Below are 20,879 nucleotides of genomic sequence, written 5' to 3' on the forward strand. Positions count from 1 at the left end.
TTTGAGTGAATTCATAAAAGTAGTCAAATTTTTTAAGAAAAATATTGAAAAATTCGTCACCATACACAGAAAAAAAAAATCGATTTTAAAAATTTTATAAGTCGATTCACAAAAAAAAATCCCATCTTTGATTTGGATGAAATTTTGTTCCAAAACAGGTAATTATGTTTTCTACCTACCGTGAAAAACTTAAGTTGCGCACCTTTAAGGAAAAAAGTTATTCGAAATAAATGTTTTTCTTGTCCAAACTGAATTTTTTTCAGCGTAATTTTATCGAAAACTAAACCAATGAAAATCATAATCATCTCAGAATCCAATTTCCCAACTGCTAGTTGCCTTATACATGCAAAAAGTATCAGTGACGAATTTGGTATATATACATAACAAACTTGAATGAAGACTGAAAGACTGGAAGACTAGAAGACTGGCGTCGGCGGTAAAACATGATGATGAGTTATGTTCTATCAATGACCATGCGGTAGACTTGGGTGTAACGCCCAGCTCCAACTTAACAGAAGGTAAAGGACTCCACATTTACTTTCGTTCATGTCCATATGAGCCTGCCTAGCCCTAGTTTCCCGTTCTAAGTTTGTAACTGATTCGTTCTAAAATACCTATCCGTCTTTCAATGTCATTACTTTCGTTTTTCTTAGTCTTAAATTTGCTGAAAATAGCCAACAAAATCGATACAGTAGAACCTTGCGGCAATTGAAAGATAGTAACAAACAGACTGGAAGACTGCAGTTCAGTTGTTCATCATCAATTGACAAACTTTTCTAAAACTTTTTTATGTCTGGAGCAGCTACACAAAAAATAAGAAAAACTTCGCAAGCTTGTGTAGATTCCAGTCAAAATATGAATTAAGCGCAGAATGGCATTTTGAGCATGAGCATGAGCATGATGACCATACAATTCGTAGTTGCTACTCCGTGATTGACAAGAGCTGGCGAAATTGCAAAAGGAATCAACGAATGGAGCCTGGGAGTAGCTTTCCATCCTCAATGTGCACGTTCCGAGAGCTCAACATTTTGATGTCTCAATAACGGCGCCGGCCACGTCCTTACAGTCATCGGGGAAGGAAGGAAATGTTAGTGTGGCAACCGTTATTATGGAGACCGTGTATACCTCTGCATCTCCACGGTTGTCACGGGAAGGAGCTATTGTTAGTGGAAGGGGATGGGTTACATAAATCAGGATTCAGCTTGATAAGTGATGTAATCTATGCAACTTGTAGAAGTTTTTTCATGTGTTTATTGCTCTGGGCAGCCGGCTGCCGAGAAATGTTAACAAATTTATTGTTTGTTGTATTAATATGGAAATACTCGGCGCTTGAAATAAACAACTTAAACTCCGGATAGCCGACTATCGGGAGTGTTGCATTTATTTAATTGAACAAATATATTTGAAACGCAAGGTGCACAGTTTTTTTTTCGGTTTTCTTTATTTCGACGACCCCAAAACCATGAAATGATACGTAATTGAATGTTAGTATAAAAATTAAATAATTTAATAAGTTACGAATATGCTTTTTATATGAATAAAATGCCGTTTCTTTAACAGCATAACGCGCGATGTTATGCTATCTCTCGACTAATTGCATTGAGCATTGGGGACAATAAACAAACTGAGGCGATAACAAGCAGTATCGATTACATTCACGTCGTGAACATAGAAGTATCCCGAGTGCTTTCAAGTAAATATCCACCAAGCTTTGCATGACGAACAGACCAGCGATCTCAAGAACGAGTCGTTTCCTACTATGCCAACTACATACTCCTACATAATACTTGCTACTACGCGTAATTACCCCCCTCCATAAGCTATTAGGTTCTTTACTGGCATAGTTAACCTCACTTTTCTTGACAGTTCGCTTGTCCTGTTTACATGGACTTAGAAAAATTTGTGGACGACTAGATTCGCTCGAAGAAAATCGTAAAGAATTTTTCTAAGTCCATGTAAACAGTACAAGCGAACTGTCAAAAATGAACACTCAGTTCATTTGTTCACGTCAGCGTAAAGTATTCAATAACTCAATTCATAAAAACAATAGTATTCACGATAACGCATACGAAGAGCCGTAATAAATAATAAAATAGATATCGGGTAGAGTCCCAAGATGGGTGCACTATTAGGGAAGATGCCGCATCATCTCACCAACTACGCGGCCCACAATCAATGGAACGCGCACAAACTGCTATCAACATCCCTGCCACGCGTCAAAGAACCAATATAAAAACAAATATCGTGAATCAAATGCTCCAGCCATCGCAACGCCATTGAGCCGAACGGCCCCAAACGGGCAACAACAGAAACAGGGTGAAAACAGGCTCATTGCCTTTGTAGGAAAGCGGTAAAACGAAAACTTATACATTCACCCGCAGTTTTTCCAATATAATACAAGTACTAAGTCTCGATGATCCGCTAGTCCTGCTGTTCGCGAGCTAACATTTCTTTTCCCTTGCACTCAAAAACAAAAATCAGCCTGGGGACAACGTATTGAATCAACCTTATATATAGTCATACAGATCACTCTAAAGGCAAAAAGCATATATTTATGTATTAAAATACTTATTCGCACTTGGAAACCCTGACCGCTACACCATGCGTTTCCTCGACTTTCCCACAGACTCTGTTTGCCGACCAAAATGCGAAACAAAGCTAAAAAACACCACCCGATGCGGCGCAGCGCCGACCGAGCATAGAACACCGACGCGAAACTTTCCACATACAACTCTACGCGCGTCCTCACACATATTTTGCAGTGTCTCTGAGAACCGTGCTTAAAAACCACCACAGCAAAAGCGGACATAACAGTGCACATCACTCACAAACGCCTTCAACGTCACACCGCACTCACACACATCGCCTGTCAATGGACAGCTCGAAACGGACGCCACATGCGACATATGTATAGTCAATAAAAACGCTGACAAAACGGCCTCAACTTGTCAATCACACTCCACAACATTAATACTTTCATGAAGCACTTTCAACGTGGAAAATTGATCAACAGTTTCGTGTAAGGTCCACCTAATGTGAACATCCCTAGGAGTCCCGTCCAGTGTACACGTGTTGGACCGAGCTCACCCGAGAGTTTGTGCTGTATTCCTCACTGGGTTTCGCAAGATTCTCCTATACAAATCATCACTGCTGGAACTCACTAACACTGTCTCTATACATGCACCATTTTTATGGATCGTCATCGTATGACCGAAAATAAGCAAAATCATAATTTTTCGATTATGGAATGCACTATTCAATTATAGTATTTATTATCACCGCACATACATTTGATGTACATATGTACACTATCACTTTTTTCGGGAGAATTCGATATAACACGATTTCTACACCCAAAACAATTTCCCAATGCAAAAAAGGCATTACATCCTTTCGTGCATATTCCGAATTAGAATCATACCTTTTTCGCATTGTAGACCAAGCATAGTTACTGCATTATACCAACACTGCTTGATTCATGATGAAATAAATCGATTGAGCATACACGCTACCATATTATCTGCCCGCATGTAAAAGTATTAGTTGGTTTTGCTTGCTGAGTCTCCAAAAAAGGTGGTGTATTCTATACATGAATACCTCTGTGGTGTTTGTAAGAAGTTTTGTCTTCATACACAGTTACGCTTTTTTGTCTGCAAACAGCTCAATTCCAATCACACTAAACGCGTGAACAGTTTGCGTTTATGAGAGTGTGTGATATACGCGTTATTTTCCCATAGCGAATGGCTTTTGCCATAATCATCACTCTCATTCTACGCTTCAGAGAAGAGTGGAAGAAAATGATTTGTGCTCAGATTGATTTGCGATGATCGTTGACCAGGGCGATGATGTGCGGTCGCTGGATGACATGGCGTAATATTGGCGTAGTCAACATAAAAAACTTTGTTTGTAACAAAATTAACGAAATTTGTCTAAATACAAACGAGAAGCACGAGTTTCGATCAAATTAGAGAAAGTGTGCATTGTTTTCTATTGTCTACTGCTACTGCTATTTGTTGATGACATTTCAAGCGATTTTGACGTTGTCAAACTGACCCCCATTCATCGGTTAAAAAACGATGTTACCTATACCTATTCTACAATGAACTTATGATGAATGAAGTTCATGTTTGACAATTCTCAGTGGTTTGTTTACTTTGTCAATTGCGTGAGTGCGAGTGCAACGGGTGCTCATCTGTTACATTCGAACTCATGTAACTCCCATGTAAACAAACCACCGAGAATTGTCAAACAAAGTTCATCCGGCTCATTTTGTGGGGTTATGTCGGTTGATGTAAAACCTAATTGTCACACTCTGTGTGCGCTGGATTCGCATGTTCGGGAAATAATACAAACTGAAATGAGTAACTGCCACTGCTGCTCAAAAGTGCAAAACCATGTCATCACTGCCCTTAAAGTTTATGATACATTAAACTTAAATACTTTTACTGCGAAATACTGATATGATATCACCTGAAAGTACTATTGATATAAGTAATGCCAGAAATGATTGGCGGACGGCTTCTATCAGACAAATGTTGAAATTTGTTAGCCCAATGTTCCCATATAGGTAACTTTCTCCTGCGTATAGTGCGGTTAAATAATCATTAATCATTATTAACATTTATGAACCTATCTAATGGCTAGAACTCGCATATCGCTGGTAAATTTAGGGTTGAGAGAACGCCGAAAGCTCAATATAAAATCAACACATAATCATCACCCACACCCCTTCAATTTGATGATGCTATAAACTGTTCTCTCCAATATGCAGCATGTGATCAGTAGAAAGGCGAAATGGAAACAGGTCCTTGAGCGTGTATTAGTATTTTCAGAGCGCACATGTATCCGAGTGGAGATGTCCTTTACATGTGTATTAGTGAAGAGTCATTTCAATACTAACACTCCGATATCGTTAAATTCACTAATACATTCTCAACTGTGGGTTTGTGTAAGTTTCTGTGGTGTAATCGCCATTTAATGCATTTTTGTCCCGGACCAATATCGCTTTCTATGCATTATACCAGTTACAATGCAAAATTCTCATTAGAATCATGCTTATTCGCATGTAATTCATACGGCTCGCGTTTTGGGTGTACGTGCGACGATCGACCGCGTATACAAAAACACGCCCTCTCACTACCGCTGCCACTAACCGAATCCAATTAAGCGCAGAATGGCATTTTTTAAAAAAACTGATTTTTAAAATCATAAAATTTTGCAATATTTTTGCTCAAATTTTACTTAAATCGTGTTGACAATCCACAAAGTCTTCTTTAATAGACGCAAATAATCAGTTTTGATAGCATCGTAATGTTGTGAGTGATAAATTCAACAAAAATGAAGCAAATATTAAAAAAAACGTCAATTTCAGTGAAACTATCATAAGCGCTATAATTTTGTTATTTGAAGACATAGACCTTAAATATCTTCAACAATTTGTCGTAGTTTTGAACGTTTTAAAACTTTGCTGAAGACACGAAACCTCTAGGATGCTAAATAAAAAAGTTAACATTGCAGCGCCACCTATGTGGTGAAAACCAACCTAATTTACATCATTAAAATAAGGAGCACATAAAACCAAGATACTTTGCTGAATATAGCAACTGCACTCCCAAAACTTTAGAAGTTTTGTATTGTTAATTTTCGTAGGCGTTTTACCTTGAATTAATTTTGTTCACTGGCGCCACCATGTGGTAGAATTTTGCATTTTTCAAATGAGAAAAGAAAGTATTTTTTGCTACTCTACAACTTTGTAGAACATCATATTGCTCCATCTATTACCGTTTTACAGATAGGAGTATTCCCTTTAAATTACTTGGCTCACTACCGCCACCATGCGGAGAAATCCAGAAAATCCTTTTATTCCTCTACAAGTTTGTGGAACATCATAACATTCTATCTCTCATCGTTTCAGAGATATATGAGTTTTTCCTAACATTGTACCACCGTTACGCGTGGTTCACATGCTTGAGATAAGCGGAGTTCGCCCTTTGCGAATGTTAAGCAGCAGTATCCAACTTCAAACGTTAATAACTTTTTAGCGGTTAGTTGGATTGTCTTACAGTCTTCGACAAAATTGTTCGGCATATCTTCAAAAGCTTAACTCCTTCGTAGGTCCGTGTTCGGACGTTTACAGCGACTTCTAGCGGCGATTTTGTGAACTGCGAGTTTTTCCCATACATTTTGGCCAAAAATCCCATACAAACTCTAAGCTCTTTGGGGGAGGGGTTAGCGTTAACCGATTTCGCTCAAATTTGGACAGTGTCATTTTTTCATGGTTTGGAACGACGCTAGGGGTGTAAGTTGTTATTTTTTTCATATAAATCATTGTCACCCTAATATATATATATATATATATATATATATATATATATATATATATATATATATATATATATATATATATATATATATATATATATATATATATATATATATATATATATATATATATATATATATATATATATATATATATATATATATATATATATATATATATATATATATATATATATATATATATATATATATATATATATATATATATATATATATATATATATATATATATATATATATATATATATATATATATATATATATATATATATATATATATATATATATATATATATATATATATATATATATATATATATATATATATATATATATATATATATATATATATAAATTGTCTACACACTCAATTCAGTTCGGTAATTTCCGCACAGCTGAAAAGTCAGTAAAAGTCTGATAGCTCAGCAAAGTGGCGTTAATTTACTGATTTTCAGCGATATATTTACCGAGTTTATTCAAAACAAACGTCACTTCTACTGAGACCTCGGTAAAAGCTTTGTTAGCTGAGTGCTCGGCTGTGCAAAGCTCGGTAAAAGTAGTGAAAAAAGCTGGGATTCGGTAGAACAAGATTAAGTGTGTACCACGGTGTTCCTAAAACCGTTATTAACTAAAAAAATGACCATAAATTTGGCATACGGCATTCGAAAGATACAGTATCCAAGCATCTTCTCAGTGAATTTCAAAATGATCCATCGAGGGATTCGAGAGATATGGCGATTTGAAGTTTTATGATACGTTTCATAAGGCTACCAGCAAACACCCACGGGTTTGGTCCAATCCAAACCCAAAATTTGGTTAATAACGGTTTTAGGAACACCGTGTGTACGTTACCGACAGTCAGTGTAACTGGGACAACACAGATATCACGAGTCGTGAGCTCCGATATGAGACACGCGTCATTAGCCTTATTTGCAAGAATGCAAACACGAGGCATTTCAAGTGGGTTAGTCATGCCTGTCTTGTTGTAAGCAATGAAGGCTGTCTTAAGTAACTTTTCAAAATAGAAAACCAAAGCTTCACCGAACTACCATCAGCCGAGAGTCTCAGCGAACTCCCAGCCAACAAAAAATCGGCAAAATTATTCGGATCATCGGCGAAAAAACTTCGGTGCGCAGAGTGAACGTTCCGCTGCGTAATGCAGCATACTGTGGAGCAGAGTTTACAATTTTCGCGTTCATGAACAGAATAAGGCGATATTTCACCTACTTCGACCAGCAATAAAAAAGCAAACATACGATGTAACATTGTTAGCTCTCCAACTTTTCTCGACAAGGCAGCATTGGATCTTATCTTTTCGCGGTATAATATGAGATAATATTTTCGCGCCTAATGTAAAACTGCCGAATAACTGATGGTTTCGCAATAAATCACAAAAATGAGTAGATTTAGATCCTTAGAATGTAAATACTTCAATAATGTGGGGAAATAAATTCTATAATGTAATATATTAATGGTTTTTCTTGAACTTAATTTATCACGAGGTTCGAGGCTACGACATTATCATGCTTCCATACTGCATTGTCAGCAAATTCTCGCAATTTCTTGAAAGGTGAAAAGTTGGGTCCATGCCTACTAAGGATGAAAAAGCTGTGCGATAAACTGCTTGTCGTGAGAATGAGCGAATATTTTAACACCTGCTGTGGAGTTTGCCCAGCTCTTCCCAGACTTCGTTAGCCAATGAGAATATTTTAAACCCCCTCAACAATTGTACCCATAGCACGGGTCGCATGACACTATGGATTTGGGGTTCCCTGTTTGGTGGGTTTTTACCACCGGAACAGGTAGTCCGTAGTGTAATTCTTAGCCGGTTGAAGCAACCACTACCGACACTACACGGCTTATCTAGGCTGTTCGGAGAAAGAAGCTGACATTGAAGAAGAGATAATGATGTCTACGTAGACTTTTGCAAAAAAAAAACCTCCCCCTTGTAGACAACTTTTGCCTGACTCATCTCTCTCCATCACCCATATGATTTTACATGGTTTATGAACGGCACCTTAGGGACATAATTTTGAGGAAGTGGTATTCTTCAGGCAGCTTGCCAAAGCAGCGAAGTCTGAAATAAAATAACATAGATTCGAATTGCGTTCATAAATATAAAAATAAATATAGCTATATAAATAAAATACGCTGCACACAAATTCAGTAACTGGTATTATTTATTTCACAAGTTAAAGAATCATTTTGCATACCATAATCATCGTTAAAGTAATCAAGTAGACTACTTTGTTGTAGATCATACAATGTTTTTTCTTGATTTCCATCAAGTAACCCTCGATCACAATTCGGGTTAGGTAAATCAATGTTTGACAGTAAACTATCAAAATCCATTGGGCTGGCATGCCCAGAAATTGCATTATTATTCAAATTCCCAGATAATGCACTAATAGTGCTCTTTGCACTGTCATCATAACTAAACCTAATATCATTACATTTATCATCCGCAATATTCAATATTTCGGAGCGAATGAGGCTTGTTTGCACATTTTGTTGTAAACCATCAGGATGAATCGGTTTAAATTTGTTGTTGGCAAAAGAAGTGCCATCCGACGTCCAGTCACGCTTGATGTTGGAAATCCCTGGGTGTGATAGGTGCTCTACATCTCTTTGTGATGGCCTGAGCAAACGATTCGCATCATTAAGAATGGTGGTACTGTAGTTTTTGTTAATATCGTTCAGATTTTCTGTCTTTGAAAACATTTTGGATGCTTTTGTTTCTCCCGGTATTTCCGTGTTTATACTACTGCGGTAGGTGGTAAAAATATTCGAGTATGGTACGCTATGCACAAACCGAAGACCATCAAAATTATTGAAAATATTCTTCTCGTCCATTCTAACAGTGGTGTTACTATCGGTAAGCATATCAGAATTTGGTTGCTGGAACGGAACAGAATTTTCTTCGGGTTTCGTCACTGTAAACTCATCGCAGGTATCATCAATATGCATGTGAAAATCAAGTAAATCTACATCATTGTAATCATTAAGCCCCAACGGCGTATGCAGATTTTCATCTAGTGATGTTTTGCTCAAATGCTTTCCCAGAGGACTGTTTTTCCTGCAAGAGCCCGTATCGGCAGGTTTGTAGCTATGATCGGACTTTCCGTCATTCAAACTAGGAATCCCCGGCTGAACCTGACCAAGCAGTTTGTCAAGTGTTTCCTTATTGGAGACATAGCTAGCATTTTCACGCAATGATGAATCACATTGAATAACGTCTCCCATGGATTGCATAGTATTATTAGTCTTCCATGTAGCCCGACATAGATCATCCCTACCAAGCATGTCATGTTGGGCATCAATCATGTTCAATATCATTTCATTTTCTACGTAGTTTGGTTCCATTTTTGGTTTTATCTCAGTGTCTGAAGAATCAGGTTCGATACGCACGGAAATTTTAATGTCCATATCAGACAGCATTTTGTCAGCATGCATCGATGTTATATTTATTTCTTTGTTCTTGTATCTGTCCTGGTGGCTTGGTTCTGATTTCGTTTGCATAGGCGCAGCAGAAACGTGGTTCTGTTGTTTAATGATAAAATCCTGATGGGAGCGCATTTGATTTAGTTTTATTAGTTCCAACTCATCCTGGCTCTTTTTCAACTGTTTTTGTAGTTCGGCAATTCGTTTCTGCTGTTCTTTTAATAAATTTTCCTCAATTCCATCATTACTTTTTTGATCATGAGCGTTGCAACTCCCCAGTACATCGATATCAGTTTTTCCATCAAAATCAGGACTTTTCTCCATCAAATAAAGAAAAGGTTTCAAGCGATCCACAAGACTTGATTTTGATCCAGACACCGGTAGATTATATTTTTTACAGTACCGCTTTAGTTGAAAAACTTTCAGCTTGTTGAGTACTTCTGTAGCTGGGTCTGGGGGGATTTTTTGTGTAGAATTCGAATCATTTCTCTGTATAGATGAACCTGGTTCTTTTTCTTTAACAGTTGCAGAGAATGACATTTTAGAACTGACGGGCAATACTGGAGGATCTTTGCAAATTTCCTCCAAATACTCTAGAAGATATTGTTGCTTCATTATCAACTGGTAGTTAGTCTCGCCGCTATTTGGCTGCACTGCTGAATGTTTTTGAGCATTTGGTGGACCTTTATATTCGTGAAATTTGATAGATCGGGCCTTGGATATGGCCTTGTGTTTGCATTTTTTCTTACTCTTTTCTCTTGTATCATTTTTCATGGACCCACTACTCGTCTTCTTGCATGTTTCAAGTACACTCTCCACTTTCACACTATTTTCCGGTTGTAGAAATGTAATACAGTTATTCGAAGTTATTGAATCAGAAGAAGGCTGTTTTTCTATCCTTACAATTGATGTGGCTGTAAAATTTTTAGCAGGAATACTCGTATTTTGATTTTGAGCCAAAAAAAGGACATTGATGGGCGCAATTTTCTGTAGGCTTTGAGTTTCCCCTTCGGAACTTAGTGAATCATCTTCGACACAAGTCATTCTTTCTGGGCTAAGTAAAGCTTGCGCTGGTGAAACAGCCTCGTCAGTGCAAGTAAAGTTAACCAGACCTTCTTTCACTATTCGTTCTATCGGCTCTTCCGCATGCAAAATATTTTTTTCAATTAGTTCGAGTGGTCCAGGTCGGTGAGATATTTTTGAGTTTAAATGATCCACTAGTAATGCTTTCTCGAGCATTCTTTTTTTCTCTGCCAAACTAGGATCAATTTTTCCCTCTTGATGTTCTAGGATATGTCTCCTCTCGAGTTCCATTCTATTAGGTCTTTGTTTAATTTTTGCCTTTAGTAAGTCGCCTGTTTTAGCTCGCTCGAGTTGTCTCTGTTGCTCGTAAATAGCTGGCGAAGTTTTGAGCGCTAAAATAATAGAATTTGGTAATAATTGATTCATTCATGGATGCTCATATACTTACAAGGCATTATTCCTTGTTCTACCAATTGATTCATTGTTCTTCTGACAAGTAGTTTCACTTTCAAGGCTAAAAAACAAAATTTGAAGTCAATAATATTGTAAATTATTCGTCTACAATATATGGCGTATTAGGTTATTAACTAAAAATCTCTATAACGGTCATAAAATATCATATTCACAACGCCGACAGCAACTCTTGACGATATACTAAATATTAAACCTCTACGATCCTACACTAGAGTGAAAGAAAAAATAAACCCCTATCGGCCCACTTCTGGGTCGATTCCTGGTCCTAGCAGGAGTGTTCGCTCCAAATTTGAGCCAAATCGGCTTCCGAAAAATCGTTTGAAGTTTGCATGGGATTTTTTGGACAATTTAAGCTAAGTACAATACACCTCTTGCGAAATGAAATTTCCTATACAAAACCTATGCATAAATTCCTGTTTTAATCCACCTAGCGGTGCAATTGTGCCTTTCTCAATCATGAACACGAGAATGTTTGCGTTGGTTATATTCATTAAATGCTTTCAAATGCATATATTACAAATTATTAGTATACATGACATGACAAATATACAGGAAAAGAAATCATTATTCGAGTTATAAAATTTTGTAAAAGAAAAAACAGCCACGGTAATATTGAACTGAAAAAAACCTGTCTTAATCCACCTAGCGGTGCAATTGTGCCTTTCTCAATCATCAATACAAGAATGTTTGCGTTGTTTATATTCATAAAAAGTTTTCAAATGCATATATTTCATTTTATTATTATACATGACATGACAACTACATACAAAAAAAGAAATCATTATTCGAGTTCTAAAACTTCGTAAAAGAAAAAACAGCCACGGTAATATTGAACTGAAAAACCTGTTTTAATCCACCTAGAGGTGCAATTGTGCCTTTCTCATTTCTCCAAACTATGATTTAATAGCTGGTTCGTACAATATAACATTATGGAAATGTCTTTCATTCTTATTACGTTTGGAAAGTATATATAAGAGCACCTTTTTGCATTCATCGCGGTATCGGTTTGAATCGGAGTTTTCTATGTGATCGCACTCCACAACCCGTAACTCCGGAGGCGGAAGTCGGATGGAGATGGAATTTATTATCAGTTTCCGGGGGACGCTACATCTTTCATTTGAGACTAAGTTGATCAAATCGATCTAGCCATTTTCGAGAAACCAATATAACCGTTATTCTGAATTTGGATGCTTCCGGATCCATCGATGGTTGCCAGTGTGGCCAAAGAAACTTTGCATGACTGTTGGTGACCTAAATCTACAAATTCAACAGTTGTGTTTACATTTTGGAAAAAAATTCACCTTTTTACATTCATCGCAGAATTCGTTAGAATCGGGATTTGCTGCGTGATCGTACGTATCACCCTGTAATTCAGGAACCAGAACTCGGAACCGCACAAAATTCAACATCAGCTGATGGACCTTTCATTTAAAATCAAGTTTGTCAAAATCGGTTCAGAAAATTCCGAGAAACCGATGTAGACAAATCAACAAATTTTGTTTTGTAACAATACTCTTCAACTCGTAATTCGGAACAAGATGTCGGTTGAAAATGAAATTCAATAGCAACCTATGGGAATATTATACCTTTCATTTGAAACTTAGTTTGTAAAAATCGGTTCAGCCACCTCCGAGAAACCGATGTGGACATTTTGTTAACAAATCCGCACTACACACACACACATACATACTAGGGTGGGGCATTGTTATATGGAAAAATGTAATCATAGCCACATCAAACGAGCACAGCACTTTTTTGGTTCCTTTTGGGGTCCCATACAACTGTGCAAAATTTGGGGTCGATTGGTGTTGACCCGGCGTAGCGCATTGCGAGTAAAATTTGTATGGAGATTAGTATGGGAAAACCTACATTTTTGCATTTTTAATTCTACAGACTACAATTCTTCCTGTAGTGTGCCAACAAATAGATAGAAGTATAGTCCAGGATATGCTGAACAACTTTGCCGAAGGATGTATGGTGATAGAATGTCTCTAAGCCATGTTATAGCTGTTCAAAGTTCGATACATCGAATTAAATGTCAAAAATCATTTTTATTGCCAACACTGCCGGTGTACCAATGGTATTTCATATAGCATTCCAAAATAACATTATATAATTTAGTTTTACCACATTGATATGTTTGGATGAATTATTCAAAAGCCTTAGCTCAATTTCATGAGCGTAGGTAGTTGAGCAATGGGGCGTAGTGAGGGTGGGGGACTTTAATATGTAGAAATTCGAACTGAAATGTTGTCGAGTTGGAATGTTCAGATGAATTATTTCAAAACAATTACACAATGTCCTACGCATAATAGTAACGATGAAATAAAACATACTGTAACCCTTGGCCTTGACTTTTATCAATAGAAGTTACGTTACAGACTGAATCAATTGATGTCGAGTTGATATGTCAGAGGATTGCATTGATTATGTTTCAGTTTAATAGGCACTATGATTGATGGGATGCTCATTTCGATGCTGTTAGATCACCTGAAGCAAAAATTGTTGTAGGGATCTGGTGGATTTCATGTAGAAATCCAGAAATTAGCTTCACGCCTCGTGATCGAACAGCATAGAAATGAGCATGCTATCAAATCATAATGCGTATTAAACCGAAATATAATCCTCTGACATATCAAATCGACATCAGTTGATTCAGTCTGCAACGTAACTTCTATTGATAAAAGTCAAGGCAAAGGGATACAGTATGTTTTATTTCATTTATTATGCGTAGGACATTGTGTAATTGTTTTGAAATAATTAATCTGAACATTCCAACTCGACAACATTTCAGTTCGAATTTCTACATTTTAAAGCCTTCCCCCATCGCCCCTCACTACGCCCTATTGCTCAACCACCTACGCTCATGAAATTGAGCTAAGACTTTTGAATAATTCATCCAAACTTATCAATGTGGTAAAACTAAAATATATAATGTTATTTTGGAATGCTATATGAAATACCATTAGTACACCCGCAGTGTTGGCAATAAAAATGATTTTTGGCATTTAATTCGATGTATCGAACTTTGAACAGCTATAACATGGCTTAGAGACATTCTAACACCATACATCCTTCGGCAAAGTTGTTCAGCATATCCTGGACTACACTTCTATCTATTTGTTTGCATACTAAAGGAAGAATTGTAGTCTGTAGAACTAAAAATGCAAAAATGTAGGTTTTCCTATACTAATCTCCATACAAAATTCAAACGCAATGCGCTACGCCGGGTCAACACCAATCGACCCCAAATTTTGCACAGTTGTTTGGGACCCCAAAAGGAACCAAAAAAGTGCTGTGCTGAGAAAACGATCATTTTGCCCCACCCTAATACATACATACATACATACATACATACATACATACATACATACATACATACATACATACATACATACATACATACAAGGGGGCAGCAGGGACAGGAAGGACAGGAGTCTAGGGGCCTAACGAACCCCCCCCCCCCCACAGCCCTACTGCGAGTTGGGGAGTTTTGCTAGGATATGGTGGGGCTAAGATTGGGCTCTTCTGAACCTCTAAAAAAAGCCATAACTCCGAAAGCAGCTCCGACGAAGCGAGTCTGTGCCGCTTCTGCTAAGATCCTAAGATTCCAATAATCTAAGATCTGGGCAATAAAAGCACTCTAGCCCAACCGGAGTGCCAACCGGCACATCAGGATCGACGCCAGTAACATCTTGATTATGGTATACTGGCCATGGCGAACGGCAACGGACAGGACACGGATGACGAAAAGGATGGCGACTTAGGGCTGACAGGCGTGCTGTTCTACTCCCTGAGTAAGGAAGGATGACACCGACGTGAAATGGCGAGTGGGCTAACAGCATGGCTGCCTCCGTTCCAACAAAACCCTGGCAGGTCTCCGGGTACGTTCGAAACTCGCCATCATTTGGTTGGTGGTACTAGGTTCGGTTGAAGCATTCCCGATTTACGCCGATCCGGCTCTGAACACTACTCCCCATGAGAGATGGTGTCAACCCTTGCATGACCTCACTGCTGCTTTTCGGCAGCATAGATAATCATGGGATCGCGAGAGGCGACTATGTGCAGCGAGTGGAGATAGCGGCCCGGAGTTGGGACCCAATAAAATAAAATGGAGAAACAACAAGCAACCGATATAAATGGAGCAGGCACGGCAAATCCGTTTGCCAGAGGTGGGTTGGTGAGGTCACCACCACCAATAGTAGCTGAAGTCACCCAGCAAGAGCAGGAGGAGGGGAAGCCGAAGCAACAGCAACAGCAGCAACAAAAACAGCCGGAGCAGAGCGGAAGGAGCTACACTCCACAAACGCCAAAGGTAGTGGTAGCGAGGCACTTGGTGGAGGAGCTCCACAAGTTCGTGGACATGAGAAACAATGTCCACAAAGACATTAAGGAGATGGTCATCAAAATCCGGAAGGCGCTACTGTCTGCCGTGAAAGAGTACGATACGGCAACGCAGAGGGCAGATTCAGCTGAGCGACCATCCGCGTCGGCTAAGGCCACTGTCCTCCTAGCCCCTCCGAAACAGGGTAAGGAGAGGCAGATTGGAGTGGAGTACACGCCAGTTCCCATAACTCCAAAGAGGACAAGATCCTCACCAGGAGAAGAAAGACCAGGCGGGTCAAAGAGGCAGACGCTCGAGGATGCTGTTGCTGCCGAAGAAAAGGACGCCACCTTACAGGGTGAAAGCTGGAGCACCGTTGTAGGTCGGAAGGAGAAACGCGGGAAACAGCAAAAAAAGAAGGAGGAGCGAAAAGGGGAGCAGAAGAGGAAATCAGAACCCTCGGCTCGTCAGAAGGCGCCTAAGGGAGAAGCCGTGCTCGTCAAAGCAAATGACGAGACTACGTACGCCGCACTGCTCAAAAAGGTCAGAGAGGACCCGGAGCTGAAAGATTTGGGGGAAAACGTGTTAAGAGTCAGGCGTACCCAAAAAAATGAGATGCTCCTCGAGCTTAAGAAGAATACTACGACTAGTAGCTCTGCCTTGCAGGAGACTATAACTAAATCAATGGGTGGAAAGGCAGAAGTTAAAGCCTTAAGCCCGGAGATGGTAATCGTGTGCAAAGACCTCGACGAAATAACGACGGAAGACGAGCTGAGAGGTGCTATGAAGCAGCAGTGCAAACTGGGCGAGGTGCACATGACGATCCGGTTAAGGAAGGGATACGGAGGAACGCAGACAGCGATGATACGTTTACCGGTAACCGCTGCAGACAAGGCACTGGAGGTAGGTAAGGTTACAGTTGGATGGTCGAGATGCCTACTGAGAGCCGCCCCACGAGTAAACAAACAAGCAGAGAAATGCTTCAAATGTTTAGGCTTTGGACATTTAGCAGGGGCTTGCAAAGGCCCGGACAGATCCGGGATGTGCTGGAAATGCGGAGAGACGGGCCATCTTGCGAGAGACTGCACGCAGAGGCCGAAGTGCTTGCTTTGCACCCCAGCGGAAGGAAACGACCATCAGACGGGTGGCTTTAAATGCCCAGCGTACAAGAAGGCGACTGCAGGCCAACGGTGATGGAGATGACCCAGATAAACCTGAATCACTGTGATACCGCACAGCAACTGTTGTGGCAGTCTACGACAGAAACTATGTGCGATGTCGCTTTGATCGCAGAGCCTTATCAAGTCCCCCCTAATAACGGTAACTGGGTGGCGGATAGATCAGGAACCGCAGCGATACAAGTAATGGGAAGATTCCCTATCCAAGAAGTGGTAGAACGTTCCTATGAGGGTTTCGTGATAGCCAAAATCAACGGCATCTTCGTATGTAGCTGTTACGCTCCCCCAAGGTAACGGCATCTTCGTATGTAGCTGTTACGCTCCCCCAAGGTGGACAGTAGAGCAGTTCAGCCTAATGCTGGAGCAGTTAACCGAGCAGTTGATCGATCGGAAGCCGGTAGTCATTGGTGGTGACTTCAACGCCTGGGCTGTGGAATGGGGCAGTAGAGTAACCAACACAAGAGGGTGTATCCTGCAGGAAGCTCTAGCGAAGTTAGACGTACGATTGTGCAATGAAGGCTCTGTTAGTACATTTTGGAGAGACGGGAGGGAGTCCATCATAGACGTCACATTCTGTAGTCCCTCATTGACGGCGAACATGGATTGGAGAGTATGCGAAACGTATACGCATAGTGACCACCAGGAGATTCGCTACCGTATCGGCCAACGGAACCCCGCGGCAGTACAGAGAAGGGTGACCGGCGAACGAAAGTGGAAGACGAAAGCCTTCAACAAAGACCTTTTTGTTGAGGCACTTCGGCCGAACGGCGGGATCGAGAACGTGGATGCGGCTGACCTAACAAGAAGGATTGTGGCGGCTTGTGACGCCACAATGCCGCGAAAACTGGAACCACGCAACAAACGGCGTCCAGCTTACTGGTGGAACGAGACGCTTAGTACGTTACGCGCTGCTTGTCTCAGAGCCAGAAGGCGGGCCCAAAGAGCAAGGTCGGAACCAGATAGAGAAGAGCATAAGGCATCGTTTCGGGAAGCTAGGGCCGCTCTAAAACGGGAGATCAGACTTAGCAAGTCAGAGTGCCACAAGGAGCTATGCCGAGAAGTAGACGCCAATCCCTGGGGTGACGCATACCGAGTCGTGATGGCGAAAATGAAGGGTCCGACGACGCCAGCCGAAATGTGTCCGAGCAAGCTGAAGATAATCGTCGAGGGTCTTTTCCCGAAGCACGATCCAACTATATGGCCACCGTCACCGCACGGCGAGGAAGAAGGAACAAACATGGATCGGCAAGTGACTAACGACGAGCTAGTAGATGCATCGAAGCGCCTAAAACCAAAGAAAGCCCCTGGTCCGGATGGAATACCAAACGTGGTACTGAAAGCTGCGATCCTGGCATATCCGGACATGTTCAGGATAGTGATGCAGAAGTGCCTAAATGAAGGCAACTTCCCCGAAATGTGGAAGGTCCAGAAGCTGGTGTTGCTGCCGAAGCCAGGGAAGCCACCTGGCGACCCGACCTCGTACAGACCCATATGCCTGCTGGATACACTCGGAAAACTCCTGGAAAGGATCATTCTTAACAGGTTGACGAAATTCACGGAAGGTGAGCGCGGACTGTCCAAGATGCAGTTTGGTTTCCGCAAAGGAGCATCGACAGTGGATGCAATTCGGATAGTGCTCGAGAGTGCCGAGAAGTCATCTAAACAGAAGCGAAGAGGAGATCGATACTGCGCTGTGGTCACGATAGATGTGAAGAACGCGTTCAACAGTGCCAGCTGGGAAGCCATCGCTACAGCGCTGCATAGAATGAGGGTTCCAGACTATCTGTGCCAGATCCTGAAGAGCTACTTTGAGAGCAGAGTGCTACTGTACGAGACGAGCGAAGGACAGAAGTCATTGCGTGGCACAGCGGGCGTTCCTCAGGGATCCATTCTCGGTCCAACCCTTTGGAACGGGATGTACGATGGGGTGTTAACGCTGCAGCTGCCTAGGAAAGTGAAAATCGTAGGCTTCGCGGACGACGTGTCACTAACGGTGATGGGTGAGACACTTGAAGAAGTGGAGGTGTCGGTGACGGAGACAATAGACGCGATCGAGAGCTGGATGAACGGGGTTAAGCTGCAAATAGCTCACCACAAGACGGAGGTGTTGTTGGTCAGTAACTGCAGATCGGTCCAACGGATGCAGATCGACGTCGGAGGGCACGTGATTGCATCGAAACGTGCATTGAAGCAATTGGGAGTTATAATCGACGACCGGTTGAGCTTCAACAACCACGTTGATTACGCCTGTGAAAAGTCGGCGAAGGCAACGAACGCAATAGCGAGAATCATGCCAAACGTCGGCGGTCCGAGAAGCAGCACGAGACGTCTGCTATCTACTGTTTCGTCATCGATACTCCGATATGGGGTTCCTGCCTGGAGTGCTGCGCTGAAAACCAAGCGGAACCGTGAAAAGCTAAACAGGACATTCCGACTGATGGCCGTACGAGTCGCGAGTGCCTACAGAACAATATCGTCGGAGGCAGTATGCGTTATCGCCGGGATGATCCCCATCTGCATTACCCTGGCGGAGGACGTGGAATGCTACCAGCGGAGAAATGCACGTAACGCTAGGAGACAGGTTCGAGCGGACTCGTTGGCTAAATGGCAACAGGAGTGGGACAACGCGGAGAAAGGAAGGTGGACCCACCGACTCATCCCAAATGTATCGGTCTGGGTACATAGGAAGCATGGAGAGGTGAACTTCCATTTGACGCAGTTTTTGTCCGGGCACGGATGCTTCCGGAAGTACTTGCATCGGTTTGGACATGCTTCGTCACCCCTTTGCCCGGGTTGTGCGACCGTGCAGGAGACACCGGAACACGTGGTCTTCGAATGCCCTAGATTCGAAGAAGTTCGTAGGGGTATACCTGGTATGACAGTGGACAATATCGTCGAAGAGATGTGCCGTGACGAACATACCTGGGACGCTGTCAACAGAGTGGTCTCGAGCATACTCTCCGAGTTGCAGAGGAAGTGGCGTAGAGACCAACAAGAAACCGCAAATCGGGTTTCGAGAGAAATTCCGCCGCCGGGGAACTCTCCAACTGAGTAGACTAGGTCCACCGCCGGGGACCAGTTGAGTAGTGCGTGATGTAGCACCGAGTTGGGTCGTCGGGGCGCCTGAGAACCGGACGTCAAGCTTCACCGGAATCGCTGAACCGACCTCGACATCCTTCCGGGTAGCTCGTGAGTAGGCTATATCCACCGCCGGGGATTGGACCGAGTAGACCGCGTCGCAGAGCTAGCAGTGAGTCGTTGGGGCGCCGGTGAACCGGAAGTTACGCTCCAACCGGAATCGCCGGATAGACCTCAGCACCTACTGTATGGCCCGTTGAGTAGGCTAGATCCACCGCCGGGGACTAGATCGAGTAGATCGGACGAAACGGAACGAGAGGAAGCCAAAGAGCTCATGAAATTTGTGGTGCTAAAACAAAAGAAGAATCGGTACCGGGGGAGCCTCCTTCGCCGGGGAACTCTCCGTCGGCGTAAGCTAGATCCACCGCCGGGGACTAGACTGAGTAGACCGCGACGAAATACCACCAGTCGCAGGTCGTCGGGGCATCAGCGAACCGGACGCTCTGCTTCACCGGAATCGCCGAACTGACCTCGACATCTGGTTGGTTGGCTCGGTTTCGGGAGAACTTCTCTCGCCGGGGAATTCTCCGTCGGAGTAGGCTAGGTCCATCGTCGGGGACTAGACCGAGTAGTTCGCGAACAAGTCTGGTGCTCAAAGAGTAAACGGCGTTGAATGGTGCGAGAAGGGAGTTGCGGTGCTAACCGGCACAAGCGAGCCGCAGGGCTCGGTGAAATAGACAGTCAGAAGTTTGCCGCTCAGACTGTACTCGTAGGGGAGGAGTACTAAGCCTCGACTCACAGCCAGCTTTCCGACTGCCATGCAGAGCTTGCCAGTCTGTGTGGATAGTAGAGAATTGGTGGTGTGTAGAGGAGTGGAGCTGTCACCCTACGGAAGAAACGAACTAGTAAGTAGTTGAATTAGAGTGCGTGCTATGCACATAAAACCCCTCCCCGAAGTAATGCCGTAAGGTAGTGCCGGGGAGGAATCAGGTTCTGGGCAAGAGCAGTGGTTTTTAGCG

At 41.9% G+C, this 20,879-nt stretch overlaps 1 protein-coding gene across 5 annotated transcripts in view; it reads right to left on the minus strand.

Moving 5' to 3' along the window:
- Positions 1-8,504: 8,504 nt before the first annotated feature.
- The window catches only part of LOC131683224 (uncharacterized), a 316,913-nt gene continuing 304,538 nt past the window's right edge, over positions 8,505-20,879 (minus strand). For all 5 annotated transcript variants that reach the window (XM_058965057.1, XM_058965059.1, XM_058965061.1 and 2 more), the window contains 2 exons: positions 11,255-11,320; positions 8,505-11,198 (listed from right to left, as the gene is read on the minus strand). In XM_058965057.1, the coding sequence (XP_058821040.1) occupies positions 8,506-11,198; positions 11,255-11,320 (2,759 nt within the window). In that variant the 3' untranslated portion in view covers position 8,505. The remainder of the gene's footprint in view (positions 11,199-11,254; positions 11,321-20,879) is intronic.

This window comes from Topomyia yanbarensis, chromosome 2, assembly GCF_030247195.1.
Source record: "Topomyia yanbarensis strain Yona2022 chromosome 2, ASM3024719v1, whole genome shotgun sequence".
Taxonomy (NCBI): Eukaryota; Metazoa; Arthropoda; class Insecta; order Diptera; family Culicidae; genus Topomyia; species Topomyia yanbarensis.